Below are 15,775 nucleotides of genomic sequence, written 5' to 3'. Positions count from 1 at the left end.
AGTTGCTAAAATTGGGAAGCAAACATGTGATGAAAAAGTTGCTGAAATTGCTTAAATAAACTTACTTACCATATGTAGGCAACGATCAAATTTCCTAAAATTGACTCCAAATGATACAAAGAATTGATGTCCTCAAGGTCAAGAAAAAGTTCACAATCTTCATCAAACACTTCATTATCTAAGCACATTGATATACATTTTCCTCCATCTAGAGCATGCTTCCTGTAACAATATAACATATGTAATGCTCTTGGGACACTTGTTGACAAAGTAGGTTTTGATTTTTTTCGTTCAAACTTCTTCCTTCTAGGCTTCTAATAATTTCAAATATAAACAAGTTAGATAGCTAGGTTGAATAATAATAAAGTGGCAATATAATTAGAAATATAATAATAAAGTGACAATATAATTAGAAATATAATATCTCATATACCTCATCTTGCTTCACAATCTGCTTGTTCAGGCCAAGCCACAACAGTTCCTATGGCATCACCAATTACTTCACATTCACTTGGAATTGGATATGGCAAAGGAGCGGATTTGTCCACTGCTTGATCAATGGAGACTCGAATGCAATTCTTGGGAAATGGAATACCATGAAGCATTTTTTCCATGCCATTGAAACAAACAATTGTACCATATGCAGCAATATTTGAGCAAGATTCCAATGTCAATGCAACTGATTGACCCTAAAATATTAAAAAAAAACATGTTGATTATATTTAGTTTATAATGCTATAATAATAATGAATATCACTATAACTTGTATTTTACCTGTAAAACTTCGTCTTTACCCACAATCTGTACGTCATCTTCTTCAATATTCTTCTGATGAAACTTCACCGAGCAACTGCCTTTGTCATCAATTGAATTGTCCCATGCACCCCTTTTATGCATTAATGCTTCAAGTTTTTGGATGCGTACATCTTGTTCTAAAATTTGCATCTTCGCCTCCTTCAGCTCCCTTTTATGCTCAGCGATTATATCTAGGGTAACATCATATTTCTTCCTTGTTCTACCAACATTGAAATAGATTGTTGGGTTGATATGACCTCCGATACCCCGGACACGCCCAGAATATTCCTGAGTTTCAAGTGCCTTGGTAAGAATATCCTCTTTTGCTCCTTCGCATTGCAGCTTACCCTCCCTCTTTTGCTGTATATATTCATCCTGTAATGCAACATTAAAAAGAATTATCAGTACTTTACCAAGGATAATTACCAAGGATATGCAATATTGGTTTAAAAAATACTGATGTCCAGGTCGGTTCTTCCCGTGATAGCTCAAGTCAAGTGCTTAGTAAGTCATATTGAACAAATATGAAGTTGACTTTGAAATATTTTTTCCTTTTTTGGCATTCAATCATATATTTACTTCTGCACAGTTCTAAAAAAGGCACATATTTGATTGAGCAATTGACTACAAGTTTAATAAAATGACAAAATTTTAATAAATTTTCACTACACAAACCCATAAAGAGAGGACCACCACATAATTGAAGCTAATTGTCCGGAGTTGCAGGAAAGAATAATCAAAAGTAAAGTTGTTCCCAACCTCTCAAGTTCGATTCATGAATCTTATGCTTTAATTCAAACTAAAACAGCACAAAGAGAATGCTCAAGGAGACAAGGAGCTTTATTTGTCACCAATCAAGTGGGAAAACATAATAGAAGCTTCAGAGCAGTGGTCTGGGGAACAACTTTACTGGCCCTTGGGTTACTGAAGCTTACAAATTGCTTACTGCCAAGAACGTTTCAAACCTGGTTGATTTATCCGCATCTATTCTATAGAAACTCTAGCTATCACCTCTAAGTTCTCAATGCATTCACCATTAATTGATTGCAGCAAAAGGAAACCACTGCATGTAATAGACTTTTCGACTTGATCTCTTCTCCAAGTAAGAACATTTCAAACCTAGATACCTAGTAAATCCACATCTGTTCTATATAAACCCGTCACCTCTAAGCTCTCAATGCATTCATTCACCATTTACTTCCTCAATACATGCTCTAGTACTGAGAATTCAAGCTATGCAAGGAATGGCTGTTAAACTCCTCATTGCACTGCTTGCCTTGGCTTCCTCACACAAAGGGTATGCATGCATGCAACTTTACTCTCGAAAACTAGAAGATATATTGAAGTCATTATCAGAAGAACATGAAAATTTACTTACAATCTTGTGTACTGTGTCCACCAAATCTTCACCTTCAAACTCTCCTCCTTTGTTGGCGCGTCCTTTCTTCCACATAATAGCTCTATTGATGTCATTATCATCACATAATTCAGTCCCCTACAACAAAGAAAAATCAAATAACAAATGTGAAATAATTTAATGTGAATCAATTAGAGGGTTCTTAGAGGAAATATATTTTAAAAATACTTACAATTTCTTCAGCAAAGCGTGCATACCCTTTGCGTGAGAGTCGATGAGGATATCTATTTTTTTTCCTTCGCTCTTTTTGTTGATCACTGAGTTTCTAGTTATTTCAAACAGGCGACATATCAAATTTGAATAATACATAATGAATTATGATCGAATAGTTTCAAAAGAAAAAATTTAGAATCTTACAATGAAATCTTCAGAAATGCGACTAATGACAAGCGCACGCCAATCTTCTCTTGTAATTTCAAAGCCAACAGGTGGCTCATTCAACTCCTCAGGTTTGTCATGCCTGCTTAAAATAAATTTTTGGGTGAGATGGGTCTTGTATTGCCTCCACTTACTGTTTGCAGACCTCAATTTTTGGGTGAGAGGAACACACGGAGCTTGAGCGCTTGAGCTGCTTCAAGAAGAACAAGAATCGAGCGAGATGTGGAAACAGAGACCATTGAGGCAAACACTCAAACACGTTACCTGCATTGTATAGGTTGGTTGATCCAAATTCAAATGGATGAGGAGGTGGTGTTGGATTTGAACCAGATCAGGGCGGTTCGCGTCCTGGGCCGTGGAGCCATGGCCTCGGTCTTCCTCGTCAGCGCCGCACCCGGCAGTCGCCTCCCCACGCTCTTCGCCCTCAAGGTGTTCGACAAGCAGTCCGCCGCCAAACCCCACGCTCTCCGCCGCGCCCGCTGGGAGCTATCCCTATTGTCCCGCCTCTCAGCCGCTCCCGGTGATCACCACCACCCGTTTCTCCCTTCCCTCCTTGGCTCCGTCGAGACGCCGGACCTCCTCGCTTGGGCGATCCCCTTCTGCCCCGGCGGCGACCTCCACGCCCTCCGCCGCTCCCTTTCTCCTTCCAACGAGGAGGCGTTCTCCGCGGACGCGATCCGCTTCTACCTCTCGGAAATCGTCACCGCTCTCGCCCACCTCCACTCCATGCGCGTCGCCTACCGCGACCTCAAGCCAGAGAACGTCCTCCTCCGTTCATCCGGCCATATTATGCTCGCCGATTTCGATCTCTCCCGCCACCTCCCTGCCAGATCGACCACCCACTCCTCCCTTCCTCCTCCACTTCCCTCCGACAACCACAGCCACGCCCCCCGGAGGAAACTCACACGCGTGTTCTCCTTCGGCGCCGCGGACGACCAGATCAAGAAAGGGAGGTCGGCGAGAGTCTCCCCGGCGAGTCGCCGTAGGACGAGTTCCTCGTCCATCTCGAAATCCAGAGAAGGATCCGGTGGTGACGACGAGCGGTCGTTCTCGTTCGTGGGGACGGAGGAGTACGTGGCGCCGGAAGTGGTGCGCGGCGAAGGGCACGGCTTCGCGGTGGACTGGTGGGCGCTTGGGATCCTGGCGTACGAAATGGCATACGGACAGACGCCCTTCCGGGGGCGGAACAGGAAGGAGACGTTGCGCAACATTCTTACGCTGCCGCCAATGTTCCCAGGCCGGCGGCGCACCGATCTCACTGACATTATCGAGCGGCTCGTGGTCAAGGACCCGGAGAGGAGATTAGGGTTTAGTGGGGGTGCGGAGGAGGTGAAGGCGCACCCTTTCTTCGATGGGGTGAAATGGGAGCTTTTGCCAGAGGTGGCGCGGCCTCCGTTCCTGGCGCCGGTAATTTTACCTTTCTTTCTTCCGTTCCTCCTACTCTCAAATCTGCTCTGCGAGGAAGGAACTAAGATCGAAGGGTTCAGAGGAGTTGAGGAGCCGTGAGAAGATTAGGAAGGGTAAGCTGACTTTGATTGAGGAGATGGGGAAATGCGAGATTAGGGATCTCGACTTGGAGGAGTTGGGCCGGCGTGAGGAGTTTTGCGTGAGGAGTTTGGGTCGAGATTAGGGTTCAGAGGAGATCACGCGGCAAGGAGAGGAGAAGGCGCTCGTGGAGAGGAGAAGGCGCTCGTGGAGAGGAGTGGAGAGGAGAAGGCGCTCGTGGAGAGGAGAAGGAGAGGAGAAGGCACTCGTGGAGAGGAGAAGGAGAGGAGAAGGCACTCGTGGAGAGGAGTGGTGAGGAGAAGGCGCGCGCGCGTTGAGGGTTTAGAGTTTAGCAAAGCGAGGGCTGCGAATTTATTTTAAGTGAGTTTAGGGGAAACATACACAACACTTTAAAAAACGTTTTTTAAAAAAATGTTGTCTTTGACCATAAACAACAACACTAAAGACAACACTTCATTAAAAACCGTTGTCTTTAGTAAAAAGTAAATACCATAGACAACGCTTTTCACTAAAAGCGTTGTAAAACAAAGAACGACAACGTTTTTATTAAAAAGCGTTGTCTATTGGGTGTTGTTGAATGCAAAAATTCTTGTAGTGATTGAAAGGAGATTTTAATTTTTAGAGATAACTTTCCTTTTTGGAAATCATCCACTTGTTTAAAAGAAAGATTTTAATTTATAAAATTTCCTTTTTATAATCCACCATGAAGGGAAAAATTATTGGAGAAATTTTTTATAAATTTCTGGAGACAAATTAGGAAGTTTTAATTCTTGTGTTTATTAAAACTCTCCTTGTTTTGTTTTTAATAGTGGTCTGTCATTACAAATTGAGAAGAGAAAATTGTTTTTAATTAAATAAATTTTCGTTTTCATGGCATAAGAATTAAGGAAGTTTTTATTTAAATTTCCTTATTTGCCAAGACCAAGGATTATAAAAGAGGAGGTAGAGGTGCCTTCATGGCTAACGATTCTATTCTTTTTCTCTCTCTCTTTTCCTTGGTGTGGCCGGCCATAGAAGTTCTTTCTTCTTCCTTTTCTTTCTTCTTCATTGGCCGAACCTCATCATCTCATGGAGCTTGAAGGTGGCCAGATTCTAGCTTGGAGAAAAAGGAGAGAAAGGAAGCATCCCTTGGAGGTTGGTGGTGGCCGAGCCTCATCCTTTCATGGAGCTATTGTGGTGGCCGAATCTTGCTTGGAGAAGAAGGTGGCTTAGGTGGATTCTCATCTCGGTAGATCGTTTCTCACACAACATCCGGGATAAGAAGAGGAATACGGTAGAAGATCAAGAGGTTATTTGCTTATAAAGAAAGGTATAACTAGTAATTATTTTTCGCATCATACTAGTTTTCTTTGTATAGTTAGTTTTGGAAATATCAAACACAAGAGGCATATGATTCTAGAGTTTTTGAATTTGTTTTCGAGTTTGTGTTTTTTTTACTTTGTCGAATTTGTGATTCGATTGTTCCTTTTGGTTAACCTAGAGTTATTTAAGGAAATTAAATATTAGCTTTCCTTAAAAGGCTTTGTCTAGGGGGTGGTGGTTACTCCCATATCTAAGAAGGCCATGTGCATCACCATGTAGTCCTGGAAGCTAATTTTGAAAATTAATATTTAATGAATTAATAACATAGGTGGATTTGAATCAATAGTGTTAAGTTCCGCTTGCGATTCAAATCTAAACCATTAAGAACAGATAAGTTAAATTTGGAATCAATGATGTTAAGTTTTGTCTGCGATTCCTAATTTAACTTCTAAAGAACACAATAGGTTATTTAAGGAAAGGTTCGACACTTGTACAAAATTTTTGTACAGTGGAGCCGGTACGATTTTCCTAGCACTAACCAACACATCTATGAAGCCGAATTCAACAATAAACTAAGGTGTTAGAAACTCACCACAAACTGTGCTAACTCAGTTAGATATGGATGTTAATGCCAAATAATGTATTCTTTCCGAAAATCCAACATTGACTTTGAAAAATATGTCCCAATAAACTATAGGGGATGCCTTATTACCCTATTTACTTTAATGGGTCATGGACTTCTATCTAGACTCTGGGTACTGTTGGTCGCTACTCGAAAAATCTAATGGTTCCAGTGTACAAAAATTTTGTACAAAGGTCTGAACCTTTCATAGCTACTATGTGTTCTTTTAAATTAAACTTGGATCGTCTGCGGAACTTAACACGTTTGATCCAAAGTTTAATCTATTTGTTCTTTTAGGTTTAGACTCGGATCTCCTGCGGAACTTAACACGTTCGATCCAAATCACCTAGGTTATTAATTTCATTAAATATTAGTTTCTAAAATTGGCTCCCAGTACTGACGTGGCGAGGCACATGACCTTCTTGGATATGGGAACAACCACCACCGACTAGACAAAGCCTTTTAAGGAAAGTTAATATTTAATTTCCTTAAATAACTTTAGGTCAACCGAAAAGAACAATCAAATCACAAGGAAAAGAAAAAAAAAGAACACAACATCGAAAACAAATTCGAAATACTAGAATCGTATGCCTCTTGTATTTGGTATTATTTCCAAAAATAACTAGTATGATGCGGAAAGGAAAAATACTAATTATACCTTTTAGAAAGACCTCTTGATCTTCTACCGTATTCCTCTTCTAACCTTGGACGTTGTGTGGGCAACGATCTTCCAAGATGAGGACCACCTAGCACCTTCTTCTTCTTCCTTCAAGTTTCGGCCAAGCACCAAAATCCAAGGATGAAGAACTTTTTCCACCAACTAAGCTCCAAGGGATGCAAGCTTTCTCTCCTTCTTCTTCTTCTCCAAGTAGTATCTGACCACCAAAAAAGCTCCAAGCAAGGTAGAGTTTCGGCCACCACAAAGAGGAAGAGAGGGAGAGAGGATGGCCGGCCACAACACCAAGGAAAAGAGGGAGAGAATAATAGAGGTTGTGTCTCATGAAGGCACCCCAACCCTCTCTTTTATATTCCTTAGCTTTGGTAAATAAGGAAATTTAATTACAATAAAATTTCCTTAACTTTCTTTGACATGAATTAATTAAGAAAAATTAAACAAAATTTCTTAAAACTCCATGTCTTGGCCGGCCACATCAACAAGGGCAAACAAAGCAATTTCAATCAATAATTAAAATTCCTTATTTGTCTTCGGAAATTTTAAAAAATAAAATTTCCCTTTAAAATCCCTTCATGGTTGATAAAAAGAAATTTCTATAATTTTAATTTTTCAACATGTGAATAATTTTTAAAGAGAAAAAATAAAATATCTTTCCTATCTACAAATAAGGAAAGAGATCTAATCTCTTTTCTTAATCTTTTGTAGAAGAGATATTTTAATTTTAATTCTCTCCAATAAATTATATCTTCCACATAAGAAAAATTTAAAATTAAAATTCTTTTAAATTTAATGGGGGCCGGCCACCTAAGCTTGGGTTCAAGCTAGGGCCGACCACCCATGAATCAAGGCTTGGCCGACCCTAGCTTGATCCACAAGCAAGCTTGGCCGGCCCCTACATCATGGGTATGAAGGTGGGTATAGGTGGGTATAGTACTCTATAAATAAGAGGCTACGATAGGGACCGAGAGGAGGAATTGGTTTTGGTCTCCCGATAAAATTAAGCATCCCGTGTTCGCCCCGAACACACAACTTAATTTTATCAATAATATTTCATTCCACTAGAGAACTATTATTGAACTACCGCACCAATCCCAAATTACATTTTTTTTGGGCTCCTTCTTATTATGAGTGTGTTAGTCTCCCTGTGTTTAAGATGTCGAATGTCCACTAATTAATTGAGTTACTGACAACTCATTTAATTAATATCTTAATCCAAGAATAGTACCACTCAACCTTATCGTCATGTCGGACTAAGTCCACCTGCAGGGTTTAACATGACAATCTTTATGAGCTCATCTTGGGGACATTATCAACCTAGATTACTAGGACACAGTTTCCTTCTATAATCAACAACACACACTATAAGTGATATCATTTCCCAACTTATCGGGCTTATTGATTCATCAAACTAAATCTCACCCATTGATAAATTAAAGAAATAAATATCAAATATATGTGCTTGTTATTATATTAGGATTAAGAGCACACACTTCCATAATAACTGAGGTATTTGTTCCTTTATAAAGTCAGTATAAAAGAAACGATCTCAAATAGTCCTACTCAATACACTCTAAGTGTACTAGTGTAATTATATAGTCAAGATAAACTAATTCCTAATTACACTACGACCTTCCAATGGTTTGTTCCTTTCCATTTTGGTCGTGAGCTACTGCTTATAATTTATAAGGTATTGATAACATCATCTTCTGTATGTGGCACCACATACTATGTTATCTACAATATAAATTAATTGAACAACTACAACTAAATGTAGACAATTTGACCAAATGTGATTCTTTATTCAAAATAAATGTTTACAAAAGCTTAGGCTTTCAGTATACACTTTAACAGGTACATGACCCAAACTCCATTACAGACTTCCCAAAAAAATTGGGTGACATAATAGCTCAAGCACTCGAAGAAGAGGAAACATTTGTGATATACACTTTTGAAAGTTCACCAAAATGGCTAAATCTAAAGATAGAACAAGCTAGATATTGATCAAGATTGATGTTCATGACATAACTAGTTTTTAGGTAGAACTTGAAGAATATCCTTTTGATCCTGATCTAGAATGGGCAACACATTCAACACCAGCAGATCAACTTAAACACTGTGAGCTTCTATTCAAGGAAACAATTGGTTTTGGGATTAGTAGGAAGATTCAGATGCTTATATCCTAGTTGGTGAAACTTACACTGAAAATATTTATTAGCCAAAAGACATGGCAACCAGAATGTTTTTGTTTAATTTATCTACTCAACATATGCCCCTTTTTCAACATTACCAAAAGAAATCAGAACACTGGGTAAATAAGAAACTGGCCAACTCAGCAAGAATAGAAAGGAAAAACAAGAAACTGGCTAGCTCAGCAAGAATAGCAAGGGAAAATAAGAAACTGGTCATCTCAGCAAGAACAGCAAGGGCATACAGACATGAGCTAAACACAGTAACTCAAGCCACTAGCTCCACGACTCCGTCTTTAGATTTGTAGGTGAACAAAATATGGAAAACATGATGGAGTCATGATGTATATGACATCAGCACTATGTCAGCCATGATGACAACCTCACAAAAATCGTAAGCAATGACGCCATGAAGCAAAATCATAAGCAATAATGTCATACAAAAAGAGGCCCCCTTTTTATCAAGATGACAACTCACCTCTCTTTCTCCATCATGTTGTGCCCTCTCCCTCTCCTTCCACGGAACTGACAGCTCATCTACTCTTCCTTCTCCATGAAGCAACATTCTAGCCTCTTCCTTCATCTCCTCTTTCTATAAATACCTGTCTCATGCCTCCAACAAGAAGTAACAAGCCTATGTGATAGTGTGTGCTAGTATGATTTAGTACAAGTGTGATTTCAATTTCCTATGAGTATTGTAAGTATCTCTTGTAATAACCTTGTAATTTCCTTATGTAAGCTTGTACCTTATTTAAATAATTTCCTTATGAAAGTCTATAACTAGATAAGTTAGCTTGTATGCTTTCAATTTCCAAGTTTGTATATTTTTCTATGGTAGTTTAATAAAAAGGCTTTGTTTTTGTCTCTTTGTCTTCAAAAGTTAGGATCTATCTTGTGGTTTAAGCTTGTAAAACCTGTGCTGACTAAGTTTAGCAGAAAAAGGTATTGAAAACTCATTATAAGACCTACAAAAGTCAGGGTGAAGCTTGAATAATAAGACATAACTGATGAGAATCAATGAGAAAAATATCCTTCCAAAATGCCTAGATTTAGTAATCACTGTTTGAGATTACTGTTCATAATTACTGTTGACAATTACTATTCATAAATATTAAAAATCTTGAAAAAAACATAACTTCGACACAATTAATGTTCACAAATCTTAAAAAATCTCTGAAAACATAACTTCAACACGAACCACATAAAAATCACACACACGCACGCACGCACGCAAGCGCGCGCGCGCGCGCGCACACACACACACACACACACACACACACACACATATATATATATATACATACACACAATTTTGATACTCTACACACCCTTATATGGGTGATTGTGGATGACAACATATGTGGCATGGTGACACGGAGTCAACTTGAATTTTTTTTAATATCTCTCTTCCTTCGCGTGGACTTATTTTTACTCTTTCTCTTCCTTTGCTTCCCTCTCTTCCCTAAAAAGAAATCCCTAAACCCTCTTTGTCACTCACTCACCCGCTCCTCTCTTCCTCCACTTCTAACCCTAGATACAGGTCATCTTCTTCAACTCTCAGCTCATACTAAATGACTTAGGGTTTTTGCTCACAACTATATTGAGCTTGCGCCAAGTGAGTTAGGGTTTTTGCTCACAACTACACTGTAGGTCTCGGTGCTGTCGACAAGAGTAGAGTGAATTGCCTAGAAATTATAAAAATACCCTTCTAGATCTTTCGACTTGAGATAAACAAACACTTAATTAAAAGAGAATGAAATAAAAAGAAAGTATGAGACAATCATGTTTACTTGGTTTGCATTCAGAAGATAGCTAATCCAAGATAATGAAAGCTCACTACGATCTCCTTCTATGAGTGAATTCTCAGAGGCGAATAAGCCTCGTACACGCATTGAAGAATAGAAAAGAAAATACAGAGTATGGAAATGAAAGTACAGAAAGTGTTGTCCTAAAATGAAGAGGACCAGAGCTTTATTTATATAGCCTATTAGTTGAATTAGCCATTTTGTTGACATGACATCTCCGGGTGCCCCAACTGTGCGCCTTATCTGCTCACAACGGCTACTCAACGATGCGATGATAATAATTCATCCTTGCCCGGAGTCCTGCTGACATGGACTTGGAAGTGATATGCAACAATGAGGTGCTTGTTCAGCACCAAGAGGGTCCGGGCGCTTGAACCCTCTCCGGGTGCCTGGAGTCTGGGCGCTTGGACTTGGTCTAGGCTCCTGGACAAGGCCAACTTAGAGTTGACTTTGTCCTACTTCGACTCCGATCACTTGGATGATTCTCTGGCCTATCCAGAGTTGAGCTCATTGGAATCCAACTCTGGCCTTCTCTTCTTGAGCAGTCTTATGCTCTGGCTTCTCGTCCCTCGGAAGCGTCGCACCCTTCCTTCTCGTTCGCCAGTATAGTTTTCTGTAGCACCTTGTCTCTCTGATGTACCAAGCTCGTCGGTCATCCTTCTCGTTAGTTGCATCATCTGCTCAACTTCTTATGTTCCTAAGTTTCTGCACACTTAGACACAAAAATCAAATATAATAGGACCTAACTTGACTTAGTTGACTACATCAAAACTAACACGAGATACTTACAATCTTCCCTTTTTGATGTGCATCAACTCAAGTTAAGTTAGGGTTAATCAAAATAAAAAATTTATTTGAAAAAATAAATTAACAATTTAAACCAAGAATAATGTAATTAAGCACCACTAAAATATGCAAATAATTAACTCCCCCTTAACCCCTTAAATTTCTCTTCCCCTTTGATCATATCAAAAAAATTAGGGGTAAATCTAAAAAAAAAAAACAATCTGAAATAATTTAATAAGGGTGAGTAAACTATATCCAAATACGATAAAATTTTTTCAAGAATTATTTTTGAATACGAATTTCTAAGAATTAAAGATCAGATTTATCAAAAATAATTTAAAAATTATTTTAAAGTGTCAAAAACTCTTAACATTTTTATAAAAAACAATAATCATAATTTAAAACCATGATAAAAATTTCAAATATAAAATATTTTTTAATTTAACTGAAAAAATATTTAAACCAGATTGAGTCATTTTCACTAAAATAAAATTTAAAAATAGTTTTTCATGTCTAAACATCTAGCTAATTTTTCTCAACATTCATTATACAACCGTCATTCCTCCAAAATCAAAATTTTCAAAATGATTCTCTGAAGAAATTTTAAAATTTAAATTATATATTTTAATAAAAAATTCATAAAAATTATATAATCGTTAGAAAATCCTAAAATATTTTATACTAATAGATATTCTGATTTTTACCACAAGAAAAAAATTTTCAACACAAAATATGAACAGTTTCTATACGAGATAATTTGGTAAGCAATATTAAAACTTAAAATAGATTAAAATTAAAGCAGTAAGAAAATTAATTTTAATCAAATTAAAAATATTTTAGAAACCTAAAATAAGTCCCTCCTACTAGATTTATCAGAAATTTTTGTGGTTTATAATTTCTAAAAAAATTTCTAATTTATCCCTTGTGTAATCTAAAATATCAATTTAGTTTTTAAAAATTTTTAGAATTCTGAACATTTGAACAAGTATAGTTCTTATTCATTTTTCTAGTTGATCTTTTAATTTTTCATTTTCATCCTTAAATTTGTTAAGATTTTCCTTAGGCATTTATATTCTTCCTTTGATTTTAGATATTTAGATCTAGTTTTACACAAAGATCTATTTAACATTTTTATACTCTCATACAGTTGATCTAGAGGAAGTTTACATACCTAACTTACCATATCACATTCATTAGTAGATGCTTTCCCTTCATCAATACTCTCCTCAGAAGTGGCTTCGTCTTCAGGTAGGTATTCGACTATTAGTACTGTATGTAGTGATCTCCTCGATCTCAGATTCCTCTGATGATAAGATAATGTCCATTGAAAAGTCAGATGATGAAGTAATGTCCATCGAAGAGTCAGATTCTTCTTTTCTTGATTCTTCATGGCCAAGAACTTTTCTCAAATTTCTTTTGCACATTTATAGGCACTAATTCTTCTAACTTCTTGAGCAAATAACACACTCAGAAGATAGAACTCAGTCTTACAATTTGTCATAAATTCTTCCCTTTACTTATTAGTCCATAATGTTTCTCAAGTTCTTTTCCATCTTTACTTTTGGACACTTCAAAACCAAATTTAATTGTTAATAAAATATCAAAATTGGTTTTAAAATATACCTTCATTTTGCGCTTCTACAGCACAAATTCTCTTTTGAACTTTAGTAGATGAATATTCAAATCGGTCATCGTCTTGGTGCTTCAGTCGACGATTAGTCCTTCTAAGGTGTCCAAGTTCTGATATCACTTGTAGATCCTAGTGTGGCCGGCAAGAGGGGAGTGAATTTCTTTGAAATTACAAAAATACCCTTCTTGATATTTTGACTTGAGTTAGACAGATACTTAATTAATTAGAACAAAATAAAAAGAAAGTATGAGACAACTAGATTTACTTGGGTTGCAATTAGAAGATTGCTACTCCAAGACAATGGAAACTCACTACAATCAACTTTTATGAGTGAATCCTTGGAGGTGTAGAAGCCTCATACACGCATTGAAGAATAGAAAAGAAAGTGCAGAGTTTGGAAATGAAAGTACAAACAGTGTTGTCTTAAAATGAAGAAGACCAATGTTCTATTTATAGCCTACCAATTGAACTAATCATTTTTGCTGATGTAACATCTCCAGGAGCCTGGACCCTCTTTGGACGTACCTAGTTGTGCACTTTATCTACTTGCAACAGCTACTCAACAGTGTGATGATAACAATCCATCCTTGTTCGGGCGCCTGGACTAGTCTGGATGCTCGGGGTGCTGTTGATGTGGACTTGGAAGTGATCCGCAACAACAAGGTGAATGTTCTACAACAACTTAGTCTGGGTGCCCAGAGGTCAGGCGCCTAGACTTGATCCAAGCGCTTGGATAAGGTCAACTCAAAGTTGACTTTGTCCGGCTTCGACTCCGATCACTTGGGTGATTCTCTGGCCTATCCAGAGTTAAGCTCACCCGAACCCAACTCTGGCCTTCTCTCTTCGAGCAGTCTTCTGATCTGGCTTATCATCCCTCAGAAGAGCCACATGCGTCCTTCTCATCTGTCGGCGTACTCTTCCATAGTATCTCATCCCTCGGATGCACCGAGCCCGCCGACTCTCTTCCTATACCATCCTTCTCGTTAGTTGAGTCTTATACTCAACTTCTTGTGTTCCTAAGTTCCTGCACACTTAGACATAAGAATCAAATACAACAAGACATAACTTAACCTGGTTGACGACATCAAAACCAACCCAGGGTACTTATATACACTGGTCATCTCCCTCCTCTTCTTTTTCTACTCGTGTTTCAGAAATGATGCAAAAATGTGTTGCAAAGGTATGTTGAGTATTTATCTTTTACCCATCGTAGTTTCTAAGAACCAGCTATTTAAAAATGACTCGAAGAACACTTTAGTTCTTGATTTCTAAGAACCTAATGGTGTTGATTTTCAAAAATTACAACATTAGTACTTATCTTCAAAAACCCATTGATTGCACGTTGGTGCTAATTTTTACAAACCAGTACCAATGTTGGTGCTGGTTTTTGAAGACCAACACCAACATTAGTGCTGGTTTTCAAAAACTAGCACTTTCCATGTGTAAAACCAACACCAACGTTGGTGCTAGTTTTCAAAAACCAGCACCAAGATTGGTTATGGTTTTCAAAAATCTATTGACTACACGTTGGTGCTGGTTTACAAAGACCAAAACCAATGTTGGTGCTAGTTTGCAAAGACCAGCACTAACGTTGGTGCTGATTTAAAAAACCAGTACTTTCCATGTGTGAAACTAACACCAACGTTGGTGTTGGTTTTTAAAAAATAGCACTAATATTGGTTTTGGTTTTCAAAAATCCATTATCTACACGTTGATGCTAGTTTGCAAAGACCAAACCGAATGTTGTTGCTGGTTTGCAAAGAACAACACCAATGTTGGTGCTAGTCTTTGCAAACCAGCACCAATGTTGGTTTTGGTTTTCAAAAATCCATTGATTACTATATTGTTGCTAGTTTTAAAAAATGGATACATTGGTGCTGGTTTTAGAAAACCACCACTAATGTGGTGCTAGTTTCTCAAAACTTGTTGGAGTGTATACTAAAAGCCTAGCTTTCGTATAAACATTTATAAGAATCACATTGATCAAGTGTCTACATTTATATATACAAATGTAGATGTTCAATTAATTTATATTGTAGATAACATAGTGTGTGGTGTCACACACAGAAGATCGTGTTATCGGTTCTTTATAAATTATAAACAGTAGATCACGACCAAGTTGGAAAGAAACAAACCATTGGAAGGTCGTAGTGTAATTAGGTATTAGTTTATCTTAACTATATAATTACACTAGTACACTTAGAGTGTATTGAGTAGGACCATTAGAGGTCGTTTCTTTTTATACTGACTTTATAAAGAAACAAAGACCTCAGTTATTATGGAAGTGCGTGCTCTTAATCCTAATATAATAACAAGCACATATATTTAATATTCATTTCTTTAATTTATCAATGAGTGAGATTTAGTTCGATAAATCAATAAGCCCGATAAGTTGGGAAATAATATCACTTATAGTGTGTGTGGTTGATTATAAAAGGAAACTGTGTCCTAGTGATCTAGGTTGATAATGTCCCCAAGAGGAGCTCATAAGGATTGCCATGTTAAACCCTACAGGTGGACTTAGTCCGACATGATGATAAGGTTGAGTGGTACTACTCTTGGAACTAAGATATTAATTAAGTGAGTTGTCAGTAACTCATTTAATTAGTGGACATTCGACATCTTAAACACAGGGAGATTAACACACTCATAATAAGAAGGAGCCCAAAAAT

At 37.6% G+C, this 15,775-nt stretch overlaps 1 protein-coding gene across 1 annotated transcript; it reads left to right on the top strand.

The window, feature by feature from the left end:
* Nucleotides 1–2,726: 2,726 nt before the first annotated feature.
* On the top strand, nt 2,727–12,624 carry LOC122004537 (serine/threonine-protein kinase UCN-like). Its single transcript, XM_042559411.1, has 2 exons — nt 2,727–4,020; nt 12,621–12,624. The coding sequence occupies exons 1-2, from the start codon at nt 2,888–2,890 to the stop codon at nt 12,622–12,624; spliced, it is 1,137 nt and encodes a 378-aa protein (XP_042415345.1). The 5' UTR covers nt 2,727–2,887.
* Nucleotides 12,625–15,775: the final 3,151 nt, after the last annotated feature.

Source organism: Zingiber officinale, chromosome 1A (assembly GCF_018446385.1).
Source record: "Zingiber officinale cultivar Zhangliang chromosome 1A, Zo_v1.1, whole genome shotgun sequence".
Taxonomy (NCBI): Eukaryota; Viridiplantae; Streptophyta; class Magnoliopsida; order Zingiberales; family Zingiberaceae; genus Zingiber; species Zingiber officinale.
This window is presented reverse-complemented; position numbering and strand designations above follow the sequence as displayed.